Source organism: Blennius ocellaris (assembly GCF_963422515.1).
Source record: "Blennius ocellaris genome assembly, chromosome: 16".
NCBI lineage: Eukaryota > Metazoa > Chordata > Actinopteri > Blenniiformes > Blenniidae > Blennius > Blennius ocellaris.
The window spans coordinates 4,803,621-4,820,501 of NC_137665.1; the positions used below are offsets into that span (position 1 = coordinate 4,803,621).

The 16,881-nt window shown below is 44.9% G+C and overlaps 1 protein-coding gene across 1 annotated transcript in view; it reads right to left on the reverse strand.

The window, feature by feature from the left end:
• Positions 1 to 14,356: 14,356 nt before the first annotated feature.
• Positions 14,357 to 16,881, reverse strand: part of fam20ca (FAM20C golgi associated secretory pathway kinase a) — a 42,341-nt gene continuing 39,816 nt past the window's right edge. The window contains exon 10 of the mRNA XM_080511029.1: positions 14,357 to 16,361. Coding sequence (XP_080367155.1) covers positions 16,103 to 16,361 — 259 coding nt within the window. The 3' untranslated portion in view covers positions 14,357 to 16,102. The remainder of the gene's footprint in view (positions 16,362 to 16,881) is intronic.

Genomic DNA, 16,881 nt, shown 5'->3' on the forward strand with positions numbered 1-16,881 from the left:
AAGCTCGTGACTCACTCTCTGATACAAGCTAGCACGCTAAAAGCGACACTGGGTCAACGCGAACCCATTCTAATTTAATGCTGGGGGGGAAAAAACTGCTTAGGTAGCTGTGAATTGTTGCTAGCCTTAGCTAATTCCACCACCCGGGCGACTGGGATCGTTGTTTTTCAGGAAGATCGACGTGTGAGAATGTGTTAGATGTGTCTTCATGCTAATAACGTTGACACAGATTTTGTTATTAGCCAGCTAGGCTAATGCATTCTAATGCATTCCTGTTTGCTCGTGGGTTATACAGCCAGGATGAGTGAGTAGCATCCTGTCTGACTCACCAAGATCTCATTACAGATCTCAGTGGCTGTACACCCCCCCCCCCCCCCCCCCCCCCCACACACTCCCACCCCCCTCATTCATTCATCCTTCACTCTATCTCTCACTTGTCTCATCCATCTCTCTTTTTGCTCTTTGCCCCTTTTCCATCCTGGCCTCTTTAGTATGCATTGCTATGTTGCCCATGACTGCAGGTAGAAGTGAGTGCTCCTGCATGAGTTTCTGTGTGAATGTGTGTGTTTTCTGCATAGATTAGAGAGCATGCACGTGTTAGCAAAAGTGTGTATGCATGCAAATCTGTGTGTGTGTCTAAGACACAGTTGACTGGACAGGAACTTGATCTTGATTTTGCTTCCATGCACAAACATAAGTGCCAACCACACACACACGCACGCACGCACGCACGCACGCACGCACGCACGCACGCACGCACGCACGCACGCACGCACACACACGCACGCACGCACACACACACACACACACACACACACACACACACACACACACGCACACACACACACACACACACACACACACACTGTGAGTGCTATATGGTGGTGTTACAGATGACTTCTTTGCAGCCCAGCTGTGCGTTTTCGTGTGTGTGTGTGTGTGTGTGTGTGTGTGTGTGTGTGTGTGTGTGTGTGTGTGTGCGTGATTGATTACTGTTCTTTTTCTTTCCCAGGTGCTTTAACTATTTAGGGACCTTCACTTTCTTTCCTCTTTTCTTTCTCTTTCCATTCCTTTTTTTATATACATGCTCAACAGACATGGTTTTATCTCCACAAAGGGGGTATGGTAGGTATAATAAGGCAACATTATAGCTGAGAATAGGCTGGCAGCTCCATGCTCAGCATTCATTATGTTTTGCTCAACACGGCGGAAACACACGCTAACAAGTGAGATAATTGATGATATCAAATTATAATTTAATTTAAAATTTTGGCGCAGGCCCACTCCTTATCCGAGCCTCAGGTGAACGTGTTTTGTGTGGAAAAACAGGACGTGTGCGTGTGTCCTGGGTGCCATGGCTACAGCTAGGCCAGTCAATAGACATCTGAGGCAGGGGTCATTAGCATCTCCCTCATGTTTTCTATGCATGAGAACATCAGCAATTAGCCAGATCCGAACCATGTCCCTGTTCATCCTGTCTGGGTGGCTGAACAACACACCTTGGGATGTGACTGCTATGTAGATCAGATGGGAACGTGAAGTCTGTCTCTGATGCCTGAGCCGTGATTGTTTTGTTCGTTTTACTTTTATCAAATTAATACTTTTGTTTATTTTGTCCAGCACACCATGTGAGTTGTGTACTGCTGGCTTGATTTCAGTTTTCTTTTTTAGTTACGTGCCAAAGCTTGACTCTTAGTTGTTAGCATGTGATGCTCTGTGTATGTGTGTGTGTCTACGGTGATGGGCCAGCTCTGACAAAAAAAACATTCTGATTAAAAAAAAATCTCCTCTGCCCCCGCACTACACCCACCTCCACAATGCCGCAACCTCTTTCTGAGAGAAACGAGAGAAAAGAGAGAAGAGTGGAGAAACGCAAACAGAGTGAGGAAGAGATAAGAGAAGACAAGCAAACAGTGAGAGAACGAGGGATGAGAGGCAGAGAGACACACGGCAACAAACAAAAATAGAGGTGGAGGAAGAGAAACGGTAGGAAAACAAGAGTGTCAGAGTTACTCCATTCTCATGCTGAAGGTTGCTTTTGACATTGCCTGCCATCCACATACCAATGCAGATTGTTAACCCCACTAACCCACCAGTGCTCCTATTGCCACAGCAACGCCCCATTGTCTGTACACATCGGCATGCCAGCGTGCCCGCTGTACCCGAATTTGGCATCAGGCCTGTACCCACTCTCAGATCACGCAGGCAGAGCAGCGTTCATTCACTTCACTGCCTCGCTGCCTTACTGTGTGGCACAGGTTGCTATAGAAGCTAATTCACAGGCGGAGAACTCGCGTTGTGCCGGTAGAACAGAAGCAGACAAGCAAAACATCACTGTACTTGCAGATACACACATACACACACACATGCATGTCGGCAAACACACGTGCAACCTAGCAACAGCTCTGAAAATGGGTTAGAGCTAATAAGATCACTAGGGACTGGAGAGGTGAGCGCTCTTTGGGCGTGTCTCTACAGTTTGCATGTTCTCTCTGTGTGAGCGATTTGGTTTTTGAAAGCACTCTAACGTCCTCCTACAACTTAAAAGACGTGTGTTTAGCTGATTGGTGATTTTAAGGAAGGTCTACGTGCCTGTATGGTGTTTGTCTCTCTGTGTTCGCACTGTGATGGACTGGCTCTTGGTCCAGGGTGTATCCTGTCTTTCCTGGGCTCATTGGATGAAGCAGGTATAGGTATACCAGGTATACCCAACCTTTCTCCTAAAGATCCAGAAATGATGTGCAAACAGTCAAGTCGGGGCCTTGCCATTCCATGTGGAGTTTGCGTGTCCTCTGATTGTGCTTTGGTTTTCTTCAGGTATGGAACTTTCTTTTCAGAGCCCAAAAACGTGATTTAGAAATTAACTGATCAGTGGGATCATAGCGTCGAGGTCTAAATGTGAGTGTATGTTTTTGGTCTGTGATGGACTGACTTTCTCCATTATTAGATTGGTTTGTCTCCAACAGCTCACAACGCTGCAATATAAGCCACATTATTTGCAAAGTTGTAAAAAAAAACAAGGCAGAACTTTTCATTCCTGCTTGAAAAGTGGTTTTCAGGGCACAACGATGATTAGGTAAACATGCGAAACGTGCACATTTTGTCATATTCTGTAACAAACCTCTTTTAGTTATTTTTTTTTATTTATCTCTATCTTTTGTCTTGTTTTTTCTGAGCAAAGCATTATGTAACTCCGACAGCTGTTTGAAGACACTGGGGGGAGGGGGGGGGGGGGGGTAGTAGCTGGATGGGTAGAAACTTTTCAAAGTACTGCTGTTGCTGCGTGATGAGAACACAGGAGAGAAAACCGGTGACAGTTTCTTATTCCAGTAGAATTCTTGACAATTTCCTTGTCTCATCGCATGCGCTTCCTCTAATGGTTGTTATTTCTACCTCACTATGTCTCTCACATACAAAAAGCAATCCATGCCTGACTTGTGGCTGTTTCTCTATTTTGTTCAAATTTTCCATATTGCGCTGTGTTTTGCTGTTTGATTTTTCTCTTCCCACATCCGTCTTTCACTCCCTCTACATCTCCCTGATCCCTGTTGTGGCGTCACTCTTTATTTGTTTTTGCTCTCACCTCATCTCTTCTTGATTTCTCCATCTGCCTCTCTGCCCCTCTTTTTCACTCCTTCCAGGAGGCTTTTCATCTCGCTTGCTTATAAAGTTTTTTTTTTTCCCTCTCCCTTTGTTTTTCCTCCTTCTCTCTTTCCTCTTTCATTCTTTTTGTCTTGGGGACACGGTTAAACAGCCGCAGCACTCATTTACAGAAAACGAAGACACACACACACACACACACACACACACACACACACACACACACACACACACACACACACACACACACACACACACACACACACACACACACACACGCACACAAGCACATACACACTCTCGTTTCTTGCATGCTGGTTATAAGGCCGAACAGCTGTGCTGGCAAATAAAACTCTCCGTACTGTCACAAAATAACTTTAATAAAAATAATAAGCATGCTTTTTCGACGCGTGTCTTCAACTTTGTTCCCAAAACAGAAAATGAGAATGACTTCCTATTTTCAGAAGAGATTTAACACCTACTTTCTCAGCAATTCATTAAACTGGTGATGGGGGGGTGGGGGGCAATACCTGCGTGTGCCATCTTTCTCTGGTGCATATGTGTGAATTATTTATTCCATATTTTCACTAATTGGCCAACAGGTATGCTCTGCTATCAACCTGCCAGTCTCACCGAGCACCTAAACACCTTTTTACCAGAAGCTGTCGTCACTCACAGCTACATACAAAGTATTTACGAGACCTCAAACTCGCGCTTGCACTTATTAGTACACATACGTGCAAATGCGTTCATTACTGATCATTTACAAGCTATGTTTATTCACCTTTAATGAGGCACATGTGATCAAATACTCATCAGTGATGAAAGACATCCCCCACCCCCACATTCCTCACATCCTTCCCTGTTCTGTCTTTCAGAACTGCTTCAGCAAAGCACTGTTTTTTGTTTATTTTTTTGGAGAAGAGAAAAGAAGAGAGGGATGTGAGAGGAAGGAGAGGGAAGGTAATAGATAGGAGAGGACAGGAGAGAAGAGAAAGGACTGAGAGAATGAAATATATGAAGGACAGTTGATGAACTGCACAGAGCTGGACACCAGCCAGATCCTTTTAATGAGCAAAGTGCTGCACCCAACACCTCACACCTAATTACGCACTCACACACGCATACACATGCACGTTCAGGCTCTGGCTTGCGCACACACTCACACACACTTGCAGGAACCTTATTTTTGCCTTCCCTGCTCTGCAGCATCCCACCATCCCGCACTAAGTACTCCCTCCAGATCAAACAAGCAGCTCACAGTAACCAGCATACAGATGAGCCTTTCCTCTCCCCTCCCTCCCTCTCCCTCGCTCTTCACAACCCGTCTCCTCTCCCCTGCAGTAACCTCTTGCTCTTTCTCCCCCACCCCCACCCCCTCTGTCTCCCTCGCCATCTCTATCTATCTCTGATGTTCCCCACTCTCGCAGAGGGAAATACATCAGCCATCACTCCACAAAAGGCACTACGCTGACACTGTCCCGGCTCGTCCAATAAAAACATATTACCTGCAAACTGCATTAGGCCCAAGTGCGGCCTGGAAACACACACACATACACACACACCGACACGTATGATCGCGCACACACAGCGGTGCGGGTGACGAGCACCGGTGTGTAATCAGATCTAGGTTAGCAGCCGCGGTATCCTGTTCACTGGAACAGCATGTACCCGCCTTGTCACACTGCACTCAGGCTGAGCGTCTGAAAAGACACAGTGTGTGTGTGTGTGTGTGTGTGTGTGTGTGTGTGTGTGTGTGTGTGTGTGTGCGTGTGCGTGTGTGTGTGTGTGTGAGGTCCTATGATGTACATGAAGCGTTTACACCCGTGTCTAAGTGTAGATGCAAAGAGGGATGAAGAAAAGTCCATTTTCATTTAGGTTTTGTTTTGGGGTTTGAGTGTGACATCAGGCGGTACACCACGTGTTTACACTTCAGTGAATATGTGTTTCCGTCAGTTTCTGGGTGTTTTGTTTGCTCCATGCATCATGTGGTTCACAATGATCACTGCAGGTACAGGAAATTATTGAAAGAGAGATATTGCAGACTTTCAGCCATGGCAATGTCTTATTTATCACTCTGCGTGTCATGTGACTATCTAAATTGTGCCACGTGCCTCTGAAAACTCGAAGCGGACTTTCAAAGAACAATCGCACCACAGCATAGCATTCAGACGCAAGCCTGGATTACTCACTGAGCTGCTCACTGTGGGCTTTGTAAACCAAAAGTTTTGCAATTACTTTGGAAAATGTGATTAATTAGCCAATTGTGTGGTGATATGCACCACTGAAGCATAATGGGAAGGACCGAAGATAGCTGGTTTCTGGGCAGAAAGAAGTAGAGAAACACACGTGTGTATAGAAGTATGTGGGAGTGGAACTCAGTACAGGACCAGTCGTTAATTTTTGCCCCTGCATTACCGAATAGGGTTCTCCACTGATGTCTGATTATCTGGGCTGTAGAAGTGGGATGCATACCTGTTCACAAAACAGTAAAGATAAAAAACAAACCCTATGACAGAAGTTTTTCCCGGACAAAGGTTTGCGAAATGTATAAAAGGAAGCGGAAATGATCACTCAACATGAATACAAATGACCCACTGTGAGTCATAGGTGAAGTGTCCACATTCATTAGCTGACTGCATGTGCGTGTGCACGTCCTTTCAGTGAGGGTCGCCTGGCCTGGTTGCTTCTTACAGCCCTGCTATCGTCCGTGCCACTTCTCTTTAATGAGGGACAAACTCTCTCTCTCTCTCTCTCTCTCTCTCTCTCTCTCTCTCTCTCTCTCTCCCTGACTCTCACTCTGCCCGTCTCTCTCTCTCTCTCCATCGGCCTAATAACCCCCCGCAGTAAATAACCGTGAGCCTCCGGGGCAATTAGATGGGCACTTGGGGCTTAAAAGTGTGTTGCTTGGAAACTCAGACACACGTGTTTAAACTAAGACTGTAACAATTTGCTTTTAAATCATGTTACACTAATTGAGAAATGAGATATAAACTGCAGGACAGATCAATGTTAGTAAGATTAAAGGTAAGGGAGGGGGAATTTAGAGTTGAAAGACGACGACTAAGGTGTTTTCACTCTTTTAACAAGGATGTTGTCCTCATTTGTCTCTGTGCATGTTTAATCCATTTATCCATTTTGATTGCTTTTTTTTTTCTTCCTTACTTTCTACTCCACTTTCCTTGACCTCTCATATCTGTTTTGGTCCGAAGCTGACTAACAGAAAGAGGATAGAAGGCAGGGGGAAGAGAAAATGGGAGTGAGCAGTAGAGAGACACAGAGGGGAGCTTTCACCTTTCATTTCACTACAACAATGAGTTGCCAATTTCAGTATGCCCTTTACTGACCATCACACACACCTGCGCACACGCACACACACGCACACTCGCACACACAGAGAAACCGGCTCTCCACACGCCTCCAATCTCCATGATAATCAGCTTCCTTTCATGGTGTTGCATCATGCAGGAAACCTACTGTTAGTCTGACTACGTGTGTGAAGGAGAAAAAGTCAGAGACGCAGGAGGACAGACTTTTGTAATGCTTTTTTTTTTTTTTTCACATTTTGTGTGCCATACCCTTCTTCTCTGTTGCGGCGATTATGTATTTGAGATGCTTCAACAATCTGTGCCATGCCAGTGGGCCGGGTCTTCTTTTATCCATTTCTTTTGACAACAAAAACATTGTTTGTGACGCACCCAACACACATAGATGTAATTGCTGTCTTCTGTAAACATCACACCTGCGGGAGCAGATTGATAACTCTGAATATTTTGTATATTGTTTGATATTGTGTTTTGCCCATATGCAAATAGGCATTTTCACACACGGAGTCCATGATCCTGTGTTAATGTATTGATGGTAGCCATGGTGCCTTTTTCTTGGGGGGGGGGGGGGGGGGGGGTGATATAAAGGATCAGCGACTCATCTTCCATTCATGCACTGTGTCCTTCCCTTTCTTCACCTTTTACTTTTGCGCACATTGCCAACACACACACACACACACACACACACACACACACACACCCCTATTTCACCTCTGTTTTCTCTCCCTGACACCTCTCTACACCCTCTCTGCGTTATCTCCGTCACTGCCCCTCCTCCCTGTTGCACTCTTCCCTCCTTCCTCTCTCTCCCATGTATACGCAAAACAGATTCTCTCTCTCTCTCTCTCTCTCTCTCTCTCTCTCTCTCTCTGTGTGTCTCTCTACCTTGCACATGCAGAAAAACATATTGCTGTGCTTTTCTCCACCTTCCTCTTGCTTTTATTTACGCTCCCTCTCTCTGTTGCACCTCTCTCTCTCTCACCCCCTCCTTCTTTCCTCGGGGTGAGCGAGGCTGTTGGTAGCATCACTTTCAGTCAGCAGTGACACTGCAGTCTCAGTGCATCATTTAAAGACACACTGTAGTAAAGCTGCCTTCTGAAGTGAGTCTGTGTGGAACATTCAAGGTGAACACACATTCATGCTTACGTAGGACCAGAGTCATCCCTGACATACAAGATCGCATCCAGTGCCAACACATATTATTCAATGCTGTACTAAAAATAGCATTTGTGCTTTAAGAAAACATACTGAAAAGCTTCACAAGCAATACAAACAATATATTCTATTACACAGATGAGCACCCAGGTTAAATTCCCATCATTACTGTGTTTATCAGAGCAATGTGGGTTTGCGTGGACACGTATTTCCTTTTTCCCCCTTATGCAAGAGGAAGCGTAAACAGCATGGTATGACACATCGCTGCTCTGACATAGTGTTCTGTTAGAAGACTACGTAACACATCCTCGGGATCAGGATGCTGAATGGAGTGAGAGAAAAAAACTAAACAAAAACAAGGTTGCAACTAATGCCCTCACTTTCATGTTATCCGAGTGCTTCTGCAGAAAGATCCCAAATTTGTCTTGTGTTTTTTTTCCCCCCCTCCTGCCTGTTATTTGGACAGATGCTTGGTGGAGAGTGGGGTTGAGGCAGGTGTTGATAGTAAATGTTTATGTATGTGTGTGAAGGAAGCAAATATTGTTCCCCTGTGAAAAGCACCCTGCAAATGAAAATAGAACACAGTCCCATGAGAGACCCCACTGTCCTCTATCCGGCATGCATGCACACACACAGATGTACACACAGACCAACGCAGACAGACGCACACACCCCCTTTGCCTGCACTTCCATCTTCACTGTGCTGCTGTGAAACTTGTGTCCTTCTTTCAAAAGATAAACAAATGACAGGGAAAAGCATGGTACCTGCGCTAGGGGTCAGCCGTTCTCTCCTCCTTTTATTGTCCCTCCAATCCCCCTTCTTGTTCAGCTGGTCTGAGCCGAGGCGAGCTGAGCTGAGCCGAGCCAAGCCAACTGTACAGCGGCGAGGCTCAATCCTTTTACCCTGCGATGCTGAAAATGGCACCAGTATTCCCTGATAGCGGCAGCCTGCCTGCCTATCTCTCTACCCCCCTCTCTCTCTCTCTCTCTCTCTCTTGCTCTCTGTTTCTCTCTCCCTCTCTTCTGCTCTCTAGCTTGACTCCCTCCGCTGCTTGTCTGCTGCCATGTTGAGTGCACATAGGGCGAGGGGCGGGCTGAAAGGAGGAGAGAAGGGAGGAGGAGGACGGTCGTGGAGGAGAGAAGAGGGGGTGGAGGAGGAGAGGGTGAGGGAGACTCAGGGGGATAAGAAAGCAATTAGAAGACAGCCCCTCTTCCTTCCAGTCGGGAATGTATAATGGAATTAGCTTGGGGGGGTGGGGGGTGGGGGGGGGCGGAGGGTGTTGTTGGACGGTGAGTCGGGTGGGTGGGTGGATGGACAGAGGAGTCGTGTGCCTTGTCCTGTGGCCTCTACTGGGGAGTGGAGCTGCCTGTCGGACAGAGACCACTCGCTGATGTGTGTGCGGGGCAGAGGGACAGCAAAGGGGGGGCTGCTGGTGTGGGGTGATTGCCATCGTCCTCTGTGTGTGTGTGTGTGTGTGTGTGTGTGTGTGTGTGTCAGGTCTACAGAGAGCTGAGGTGAGAGAGAAAGACAGAGAGAGTTTGCTGATGTACTGATGGGAGGGAGTAGAGGAGTGGTTGAGCTGTGGGACCACCTGCTCTCTCTCTCTCTCTCTCTCTCTCTCTCTCTCTCTCTCTCTCTCTCTCTCATGCACTCAGAAGCACCCAACAGGGGAGAGAAAGGGCAAGCGGCAGCTTCAAAGCCTTCTCTGTCTCAGGTTTGCTCTCCCTCCTCCTCCTCCTCTTCCTCCTCTTCCTCCTCCAACTCCCTCCCTCCCATGCTTCCTCCTTCCCTCACTCTCTCTGAGTGGGTGGCGAAGAAGCTGCATGTGTGTCTGGAAAGACAAACGTGTGTGCGTGCAAATGGGAAAGAGAATTTTACATGTAATGTTCAACGTGCAGCCGGCTGTGTTTGTTTTGTTGTGTCCTTCTTTTGTTTATCTTGTTTGGCTTGGACTGTTTGTTATTATTTGGAATGTGTGTGTATGTGTGAGAGAGAAACATGCTCTGTGTGTTTACCCGTTTGTGAAGAGAGATGACCAAAATCCCAGTGTGAAAGGCAGTGATAGGAGAAGATGAGGGGGAGCCTCAGCGTGTTTTTGTGTTTATGAGAAAATGAGATAGCAAAAGAAAAGGAAAGAAGCCAGCTTGTCCCTATATGAAGGTGTGTGTGTGAGGGAGAGAGGGAGCGGGTCTTTTGATGGAGAGGGACCGAGCCAGGCACTGCATGGGGGAGATATGTGTATGCGTGTGTCACTGATTGTGCCATGAATGAAAATAAGGAAGAGGGGAGGGGGAGGAGGAGGCGAGTGACTCTCCTCCCATTCAGCCATCTCCTCCTCTCTCTCCTCTCCTCTTGAGTGACAGACGAGCCGCTGCGAGCAGCTTGGCCAGGCGCGCGTCAATAATTACCATCCTCTCCTCTTGTTTTCGTTCTTTCGTGCAAAAGCGGCGCTTGTCGCAGCGCGCGGGGCCGCCCGAGCGAGCGTCGCGCGTCTCGGTCATTCTGAATTTCCCCCTGCGCAGTCAAGAGTGTTTCATCGGGTTTACAAGCGGCTGCCCCCCCCTTCTCTCCCTCCCGGCCGTATAACACTGCGCCTTATGCAATTACGGCAATGGCCCGTGATCGCTCCTGGCACGCAGACGCACGCGCAAGGACGGACAGATGAATTGAAGAGGAAAGCGCACACGGCTCCTTTTCACACGTTCATAAACAAGTCCCCACGCACGCGCACTTACAGGCAGTCAGTCATCCAGTGGCACGCCGACACACAGACGAGCACTCAGTCATACACGCGCGCGCGCGGTGGTTCAAGGGCAATTGATTTGGAGTTTAATTTCTCTCCTGGTGCGCTTGACGCAAACGGTTGCGTCTCCGTCTGACCTTGACGACAGACAGGGGGAGTTTTGTCTCTCTCTCTCTCTCTCTCTCTCTCTCTCTCTCTCTCTCTCTCTCTCTCTCTCTCGCTCTCTCTCTCTCACACACACACACACAGTCACCTGGAAATGTCAAAAACCATCCACGTGCCATTATAAATGAACGCTTTCCATCTGCTTTCTAATTATAGCTTCATAAGACTATGACTAATTTTAGCTGCGGCTGCAAAATAGTCGTCTTTTAAAAATTCATGACTTCGGAAACAGAGCTCGCGCCGCTCGGCTCGCGCTGGCGCGCTGGTCGCCAGGCTGTTGCTCAGCCGACTGAAAAACAAGAGGGACGGGCCGGCTGTTCAGAAAGGAACATTACACTTTCCTCCAATGTGACGATAGGCTTTATCTTGTGGATTTCTCACCAACCCGGGTAGAAACAATCACACTCACCGGCGCTTTCAGGAGTAAAACATTGAGGTGGTACACGCAGATATCGGCCTTCACCTTCTTCTTTGCTAGGTTTGAAATTTGAAAGCAGGAAAGGATATCGGGATATGAGGATATCAGTCTTTTTTTTTTTTTCTTTTTAAAGTCATGTGTTGATGACTATTCGACAGTTTGCGGATCAGTACCCGGAGCCGAGCCATGCGTCAACGTGCCCCCATGCGCCTAAATCTTTTTTGGTTCAGCTATCCTCTCCGGGACGCATTTGTTTTGATCAATGCGGATCTGAGTGAGGCGTGATTTTGCCTACAGCGCCGACATCAATCGAGATGGACAGGGGTTAAAAACGACTGCCTCTGAAGAGGCGTTTGAAAACCTCCTCTCATCTCGGCGCGCGCCATACGCCGTGACGCACACGCTTGCATCCCCCGTGCGTGTGTGTGTGTGTGTGTGTGTGTGTGTGTGTGTGTGTGTGTGTGTGTGTGTGTGTGTGTGTGTGTGTGTGTGTGTGTGTGTGCGTGTGTTTACAAGTTGCGTTTTCCACTCAAGTGTATCAGCAGGAAAGCAGGTCTCCGTGCTGCATAAGAATGAGGCCTCGGATAACAACTGGCGTGCCTTCAGCTCACAGTGGTTAATTTATAAAGAAAACAACCCGTTTTTAGGATTTCAGTGATAATGTCACAATTATTTTGTGCAGCAGCCCACTTTTTATTTCTTTAGATTGCGTCAATTTATGGTCTTTTATTGAATAACCCAGATAAAGTGCGGGTTTTAATAAATGCATTAGCCAATTAGGCCATAATTCAAGTTCACCTATGGGGAGCTTTAAGGGTCAGGGTCGTCCAGGACTCAGCCACGCGCACCTCGGATCAATGGGAGGCAGGACAGGGAGGGGGTTGCTCTTTGTTGCCATAGAGACGGGAGGACAGTGGCGTTGGATACTGTTACTAGGCAGAGGCAGCCTCTGAAAGAGGTGAGAGAGTATGGGGTGGTCTGCTGTGTGGTGGGTAAACAACATCAGGGCTGGGCGTTTAGTGGTTCAATATTCCCACTCAGGTGGAATGACAACACGTCTCTCTTTCACTTGGTAAATAAAATGAAGAAATGCTTAAAAATTGGCTTCGTTTTTAACTTCTTTAACTTCATCGTTTGGCATTATAATTCCTAACTTTTATTTTGTTGCGCTTGTCAATTACATCAGTAACTATAATTGCACGTGATAAGTGCACAACCTCGTGGCCGTCCTAAGAAGTGTAAAAACATGGCAATATGTGAACCCACCCCACCCACCCGAACACACGAAAGAACATTAAAACATAACGCCTCTATGGATAATGTATAACTTCATGAATTTACAGAGTCATATATATATGTTTTTTTATTTTGTCCCCCCCCCCAATTTATATATTTTTCTATATCGTATAACATCTGCCGAAGTTCTGCATCTATATCTGTTGTTTGGGTTCAGAATAAGTGAAGGTGAAAACAAAATAGTTTATTGGGTTATCAAAAAAGTTATTCAGCCCAAAGCAGCAAGCATAATTCAATTATTTGACAGCAAATAACCTCACCGTCGCAACATAAACAGCTTCTAAATAATGAACCTTGAGCGCCCTCTAATGAATCCCAGCTAAACCAGTTAAATGTGTTTTGTGTGCGACTTTTAAAAGCTTTATGCGTGCGCCATCTGCCGGGGAATCATCAGTATACTTTTTTTCCCAACTCTGAAGCGTCTGGGAACTTCTTTTTTTTTCTTCTCTTTTTAATTTGACGTTACTTCATGCAAAAATATATTTTAGCCTGTGATATTTGTGAGTGGATTCTTAATTCCTCCACATGGCTGTGGCTCTTTTGTGCCAAACGTATGACAGAACAGTCTGAGTATAGACGTATATTGCCTTTTTTTTTTTTTTTTTTTTACTGAACATGCATATTCATTGTTTGAATATAGAATAATTTCCAATCCTTTCTTTTGAATCTTGGTGCAGAATGGCACTATTCTTTCAGCACCACGGACAGTGGGCGCATCCTTTGTAGCCCTTCACTGAGTAATTTTGTTTATCTGCTTCTTTTACTACTGTTGTTCTGTTCCAAGTTGTTGCATTTACTAAGTCATATATTTGTGTTCTTCCATTGCAAATCACAGGATGGTTTCCAATTTCATATCTATCAAATGTGATAGATGTGCATACATTTGCACTTGCAATTTTTATGTATATTAATAGTATCTCCAAGGTGGAAAAAGTACTAAAATATGCTTGAACAGGAAATTCCCACATGATGAAAATCGTATGTATTTCACAAATGCCTTTTTAAGGGTGAAGGAGCCCACCATTGTTGATTCAGAACCATGGACAGTTCCTGGACAGTCATTCATTGGCGTGGACGGCTCTGCTGTCATTCAGCACCACGGACAGCACCACACGTTTCAAGTGGATGCGCATATATTTATTTTTATCTGAACGTTGTATTTATGTCTTCAACATTTTAAATTAAGCTGAAACAATGAGGCAATTAAAAATTGCTGATTTTTTTTTTTCATGAGTAAAAGCAGAAACAGGAAATAAAGTGTTGTTTCCATCCATTTATCTATCACCCATGCCACTCTAGCCAGTTCATAGAGATACATAGAGACAGACGAACACTCATACTCACATTTAGATTTACCAATTAGCCTCAGATGTACGTTTCCAGACTGTGGGAGGGAATTGGAAGCTGGAAGAAAACCCACACATGCACAGAGAGAACATGCTAAATCTACACAGAAAGTTCCCCAAGCCCATCTGTCTGTTTTATACAAATAGACAGAAAAATAGTTGAGTAGGTTTTTCAAACTTTCATCCTGAGCTGTTTGTTTCTCCATGTTTCCAGGCCATATGCAGTGCAACTCTCCTGGGCTTTGTGTTTGAAGCTTCTTGCACATTTCAGTTAGTTAAATTGACATGGTGAATGTTGGGGTTTTTTGTGTGTGATTTTTTTTTTTTCAAAGCTGGATGGGAATGACAGTATGTAACACTAAACTTTTCATTATTGATCCTCACTCAAAAAAGCACACCTTTCACCCTCACCCTTGCATAAAATGTCACATATCTGCAGCCCCCTACACACAGAACTGTGTCCTCACTTTTGTTTTTATTGCACACTTTAATCATTTAGTAAACAGATCTTCACAGTAACAATGCGAGAGCAGAAAACAGAAGCAGATCACTGTGCAGTGCAGCTCGATAGGTCTTCAAAGTATTTATAGGTATTTACATTGAAAATATGAAAATCAAGGAACATTAACAATAATTATCCCTGTGGTTCTGTGAGGCATTTTAGCCCCCAATGCCATTCTCATATCATGTCCCAGACTTAAGACCAGCCACTCAGGCTTACACGACTGGTGGTCTCATGAATCCTGTCCATACTGCCAACCCAAAAACATTCAAGTAATGTATTTCTGTCATTGCACAGGTACTGGGTTAGCCAATACACAGGACTCTTATGAAGAAACCAAAACTTACACAAACATCACTTGAACATCCAAATGTTTTAAAGTCAAATGGTTTAAGCGTGTTTTTAATTGTCTGAACATAAACACAGCACCTGAACAAATGCCAAATTATATAGCATCCAACTGCTTGAAAAAGCCAAGCAAAGCATTTTCCCAGCAAAGAAAGTAACATGAGAAAAAAATGGAAGTTATGAAACCTTATTTGTCTTTTTGCAGCAATAAATAGTCAGTCGGGGTTGAAATCTCAGAAGAAACAATACACAATTTGTAACATTTTTGCTACACATTATCTGCGAAAATATCTCACAGTAAATGATAAAAAAATGTCTCAGATCCTCGTTTGATGAATGGTTCATTTAAAGTAAAAAAAAAAAAAAAAAATTCCAGGCATTTCATTCAGCATTTTTGGTTTGGTGATATTTCTGTGTTTTGTGATGCACTACATGTAGCGTGAGCTCAGCCTTTTTGGGCAGGGGGAGGGAATTGAAAAAAGACACACAGTTGAAATAAGGCAAAGGGAAGGTACTGTTTAAACTTCAGTGTGATGCATTTGCACTTGCCGTTTAAAAGCACGTGAAAACATTTGGGCTTGACTTGACTGTGTGCAAGGACAAAAAGCCCCCCCCCCCAACAAAAAATGTATTTAATTGACAAAATAGAGCGAACACACTGAAAATGGTTAATATTCACCTGGTTGTAACTTTGTTGTGCCACAAATGACTTCTCTTCTGAAATATTCAATGAATCCTGACACTTTACAAAAGGAGAAGATGACCATACACACATTGTGATAACTGATAAAGCTTATCGTCTGACTCTATGCTGCCTCGTCAGGGTGGATTCCGATTTGGTTATGCACTAATATAATAAAACACATAAAATAAAGTGATACCCTCCATATTCAGAACAAACAGGACAAATTCAGAACGCAGCAGTGCTTCCTTTATGCCTTATACAACATCTGATGAAACAAAATACAAAACTTCCATGTGAGCACAGTCTTTTAGTTGTATTTGCAGAAAGATTCTTCCATATAAACACGCTTAAGAGCCGGTTCCATAGAGGCAATGATGGCAAGTCTTGGAATTCACTGAATTCAGCTTGATACCAAAGGTGGGAATTTCATTGTTATCCCATTATTCGAACAGCCACAGGTGTGGTCCATTTGCAACGTGTCAGTGTCGGTTTCCGTCACCCTCGAGGTTTGCCCTCACTACCTGTGGCCCGGCCCCCTGTGGGTGGCTGTGTCCCCGACTAAATCCTCCTCCACGACATTAACGTGGCCCTCTTTCTCTATGCAGCCTGCCAGGACCTGCAGCACCAGCCGGAGCCTGCGGTCCATGGCTTGAAGATGAGGCCGGATGAGAATAGGCGACAGGCGGTCCCGCACCAGAGACTCCTCCATCATTGAACTCAGCTGGTACTCCTCCTTTGCCAACAACTGGAGACGCACGTAGGTGGACCTCCTCACCCTGAAATAAAAAAAAGAAAAATGAAAAAAAAACTTAAAAAAAAAAAAAAAAGTTAATTTATGACAATAACCATTGAAGTTAATTAAAAAAATATTTCCCCTTCTGTTAATAGAGACACATTTCACAGCAATTAACACATTGATTTAAATTCGTCACTTGTGGTAATGTGCTTAAGAAACCAAGTGGTGATAATAGAAAAGCAGGCAGGTTATAGAGTCACACGTTTTCCAAATGATTGTGAAACATTTTGCCGCTTCACCACGACACTGCTCCTCCATCACTGTGACCCTGATGACCAGAATCCTTCAAAACCTTGATTCATTTCCGTTGACATGAAATTCTCTTCAGAAGTGAAAGTATTCATATAAATGTAATAGACGAAAAATACAAATCAAGCTATAAATATCATTTGACAACACAAGTCTAAGATGTAAGGTAGGTAAAAGCAATAAATACCCACTTCCAGAAGAAGTTTCTCAGTGTACTAATCGTCCAAACATTTCATGTGATACAGGAAATA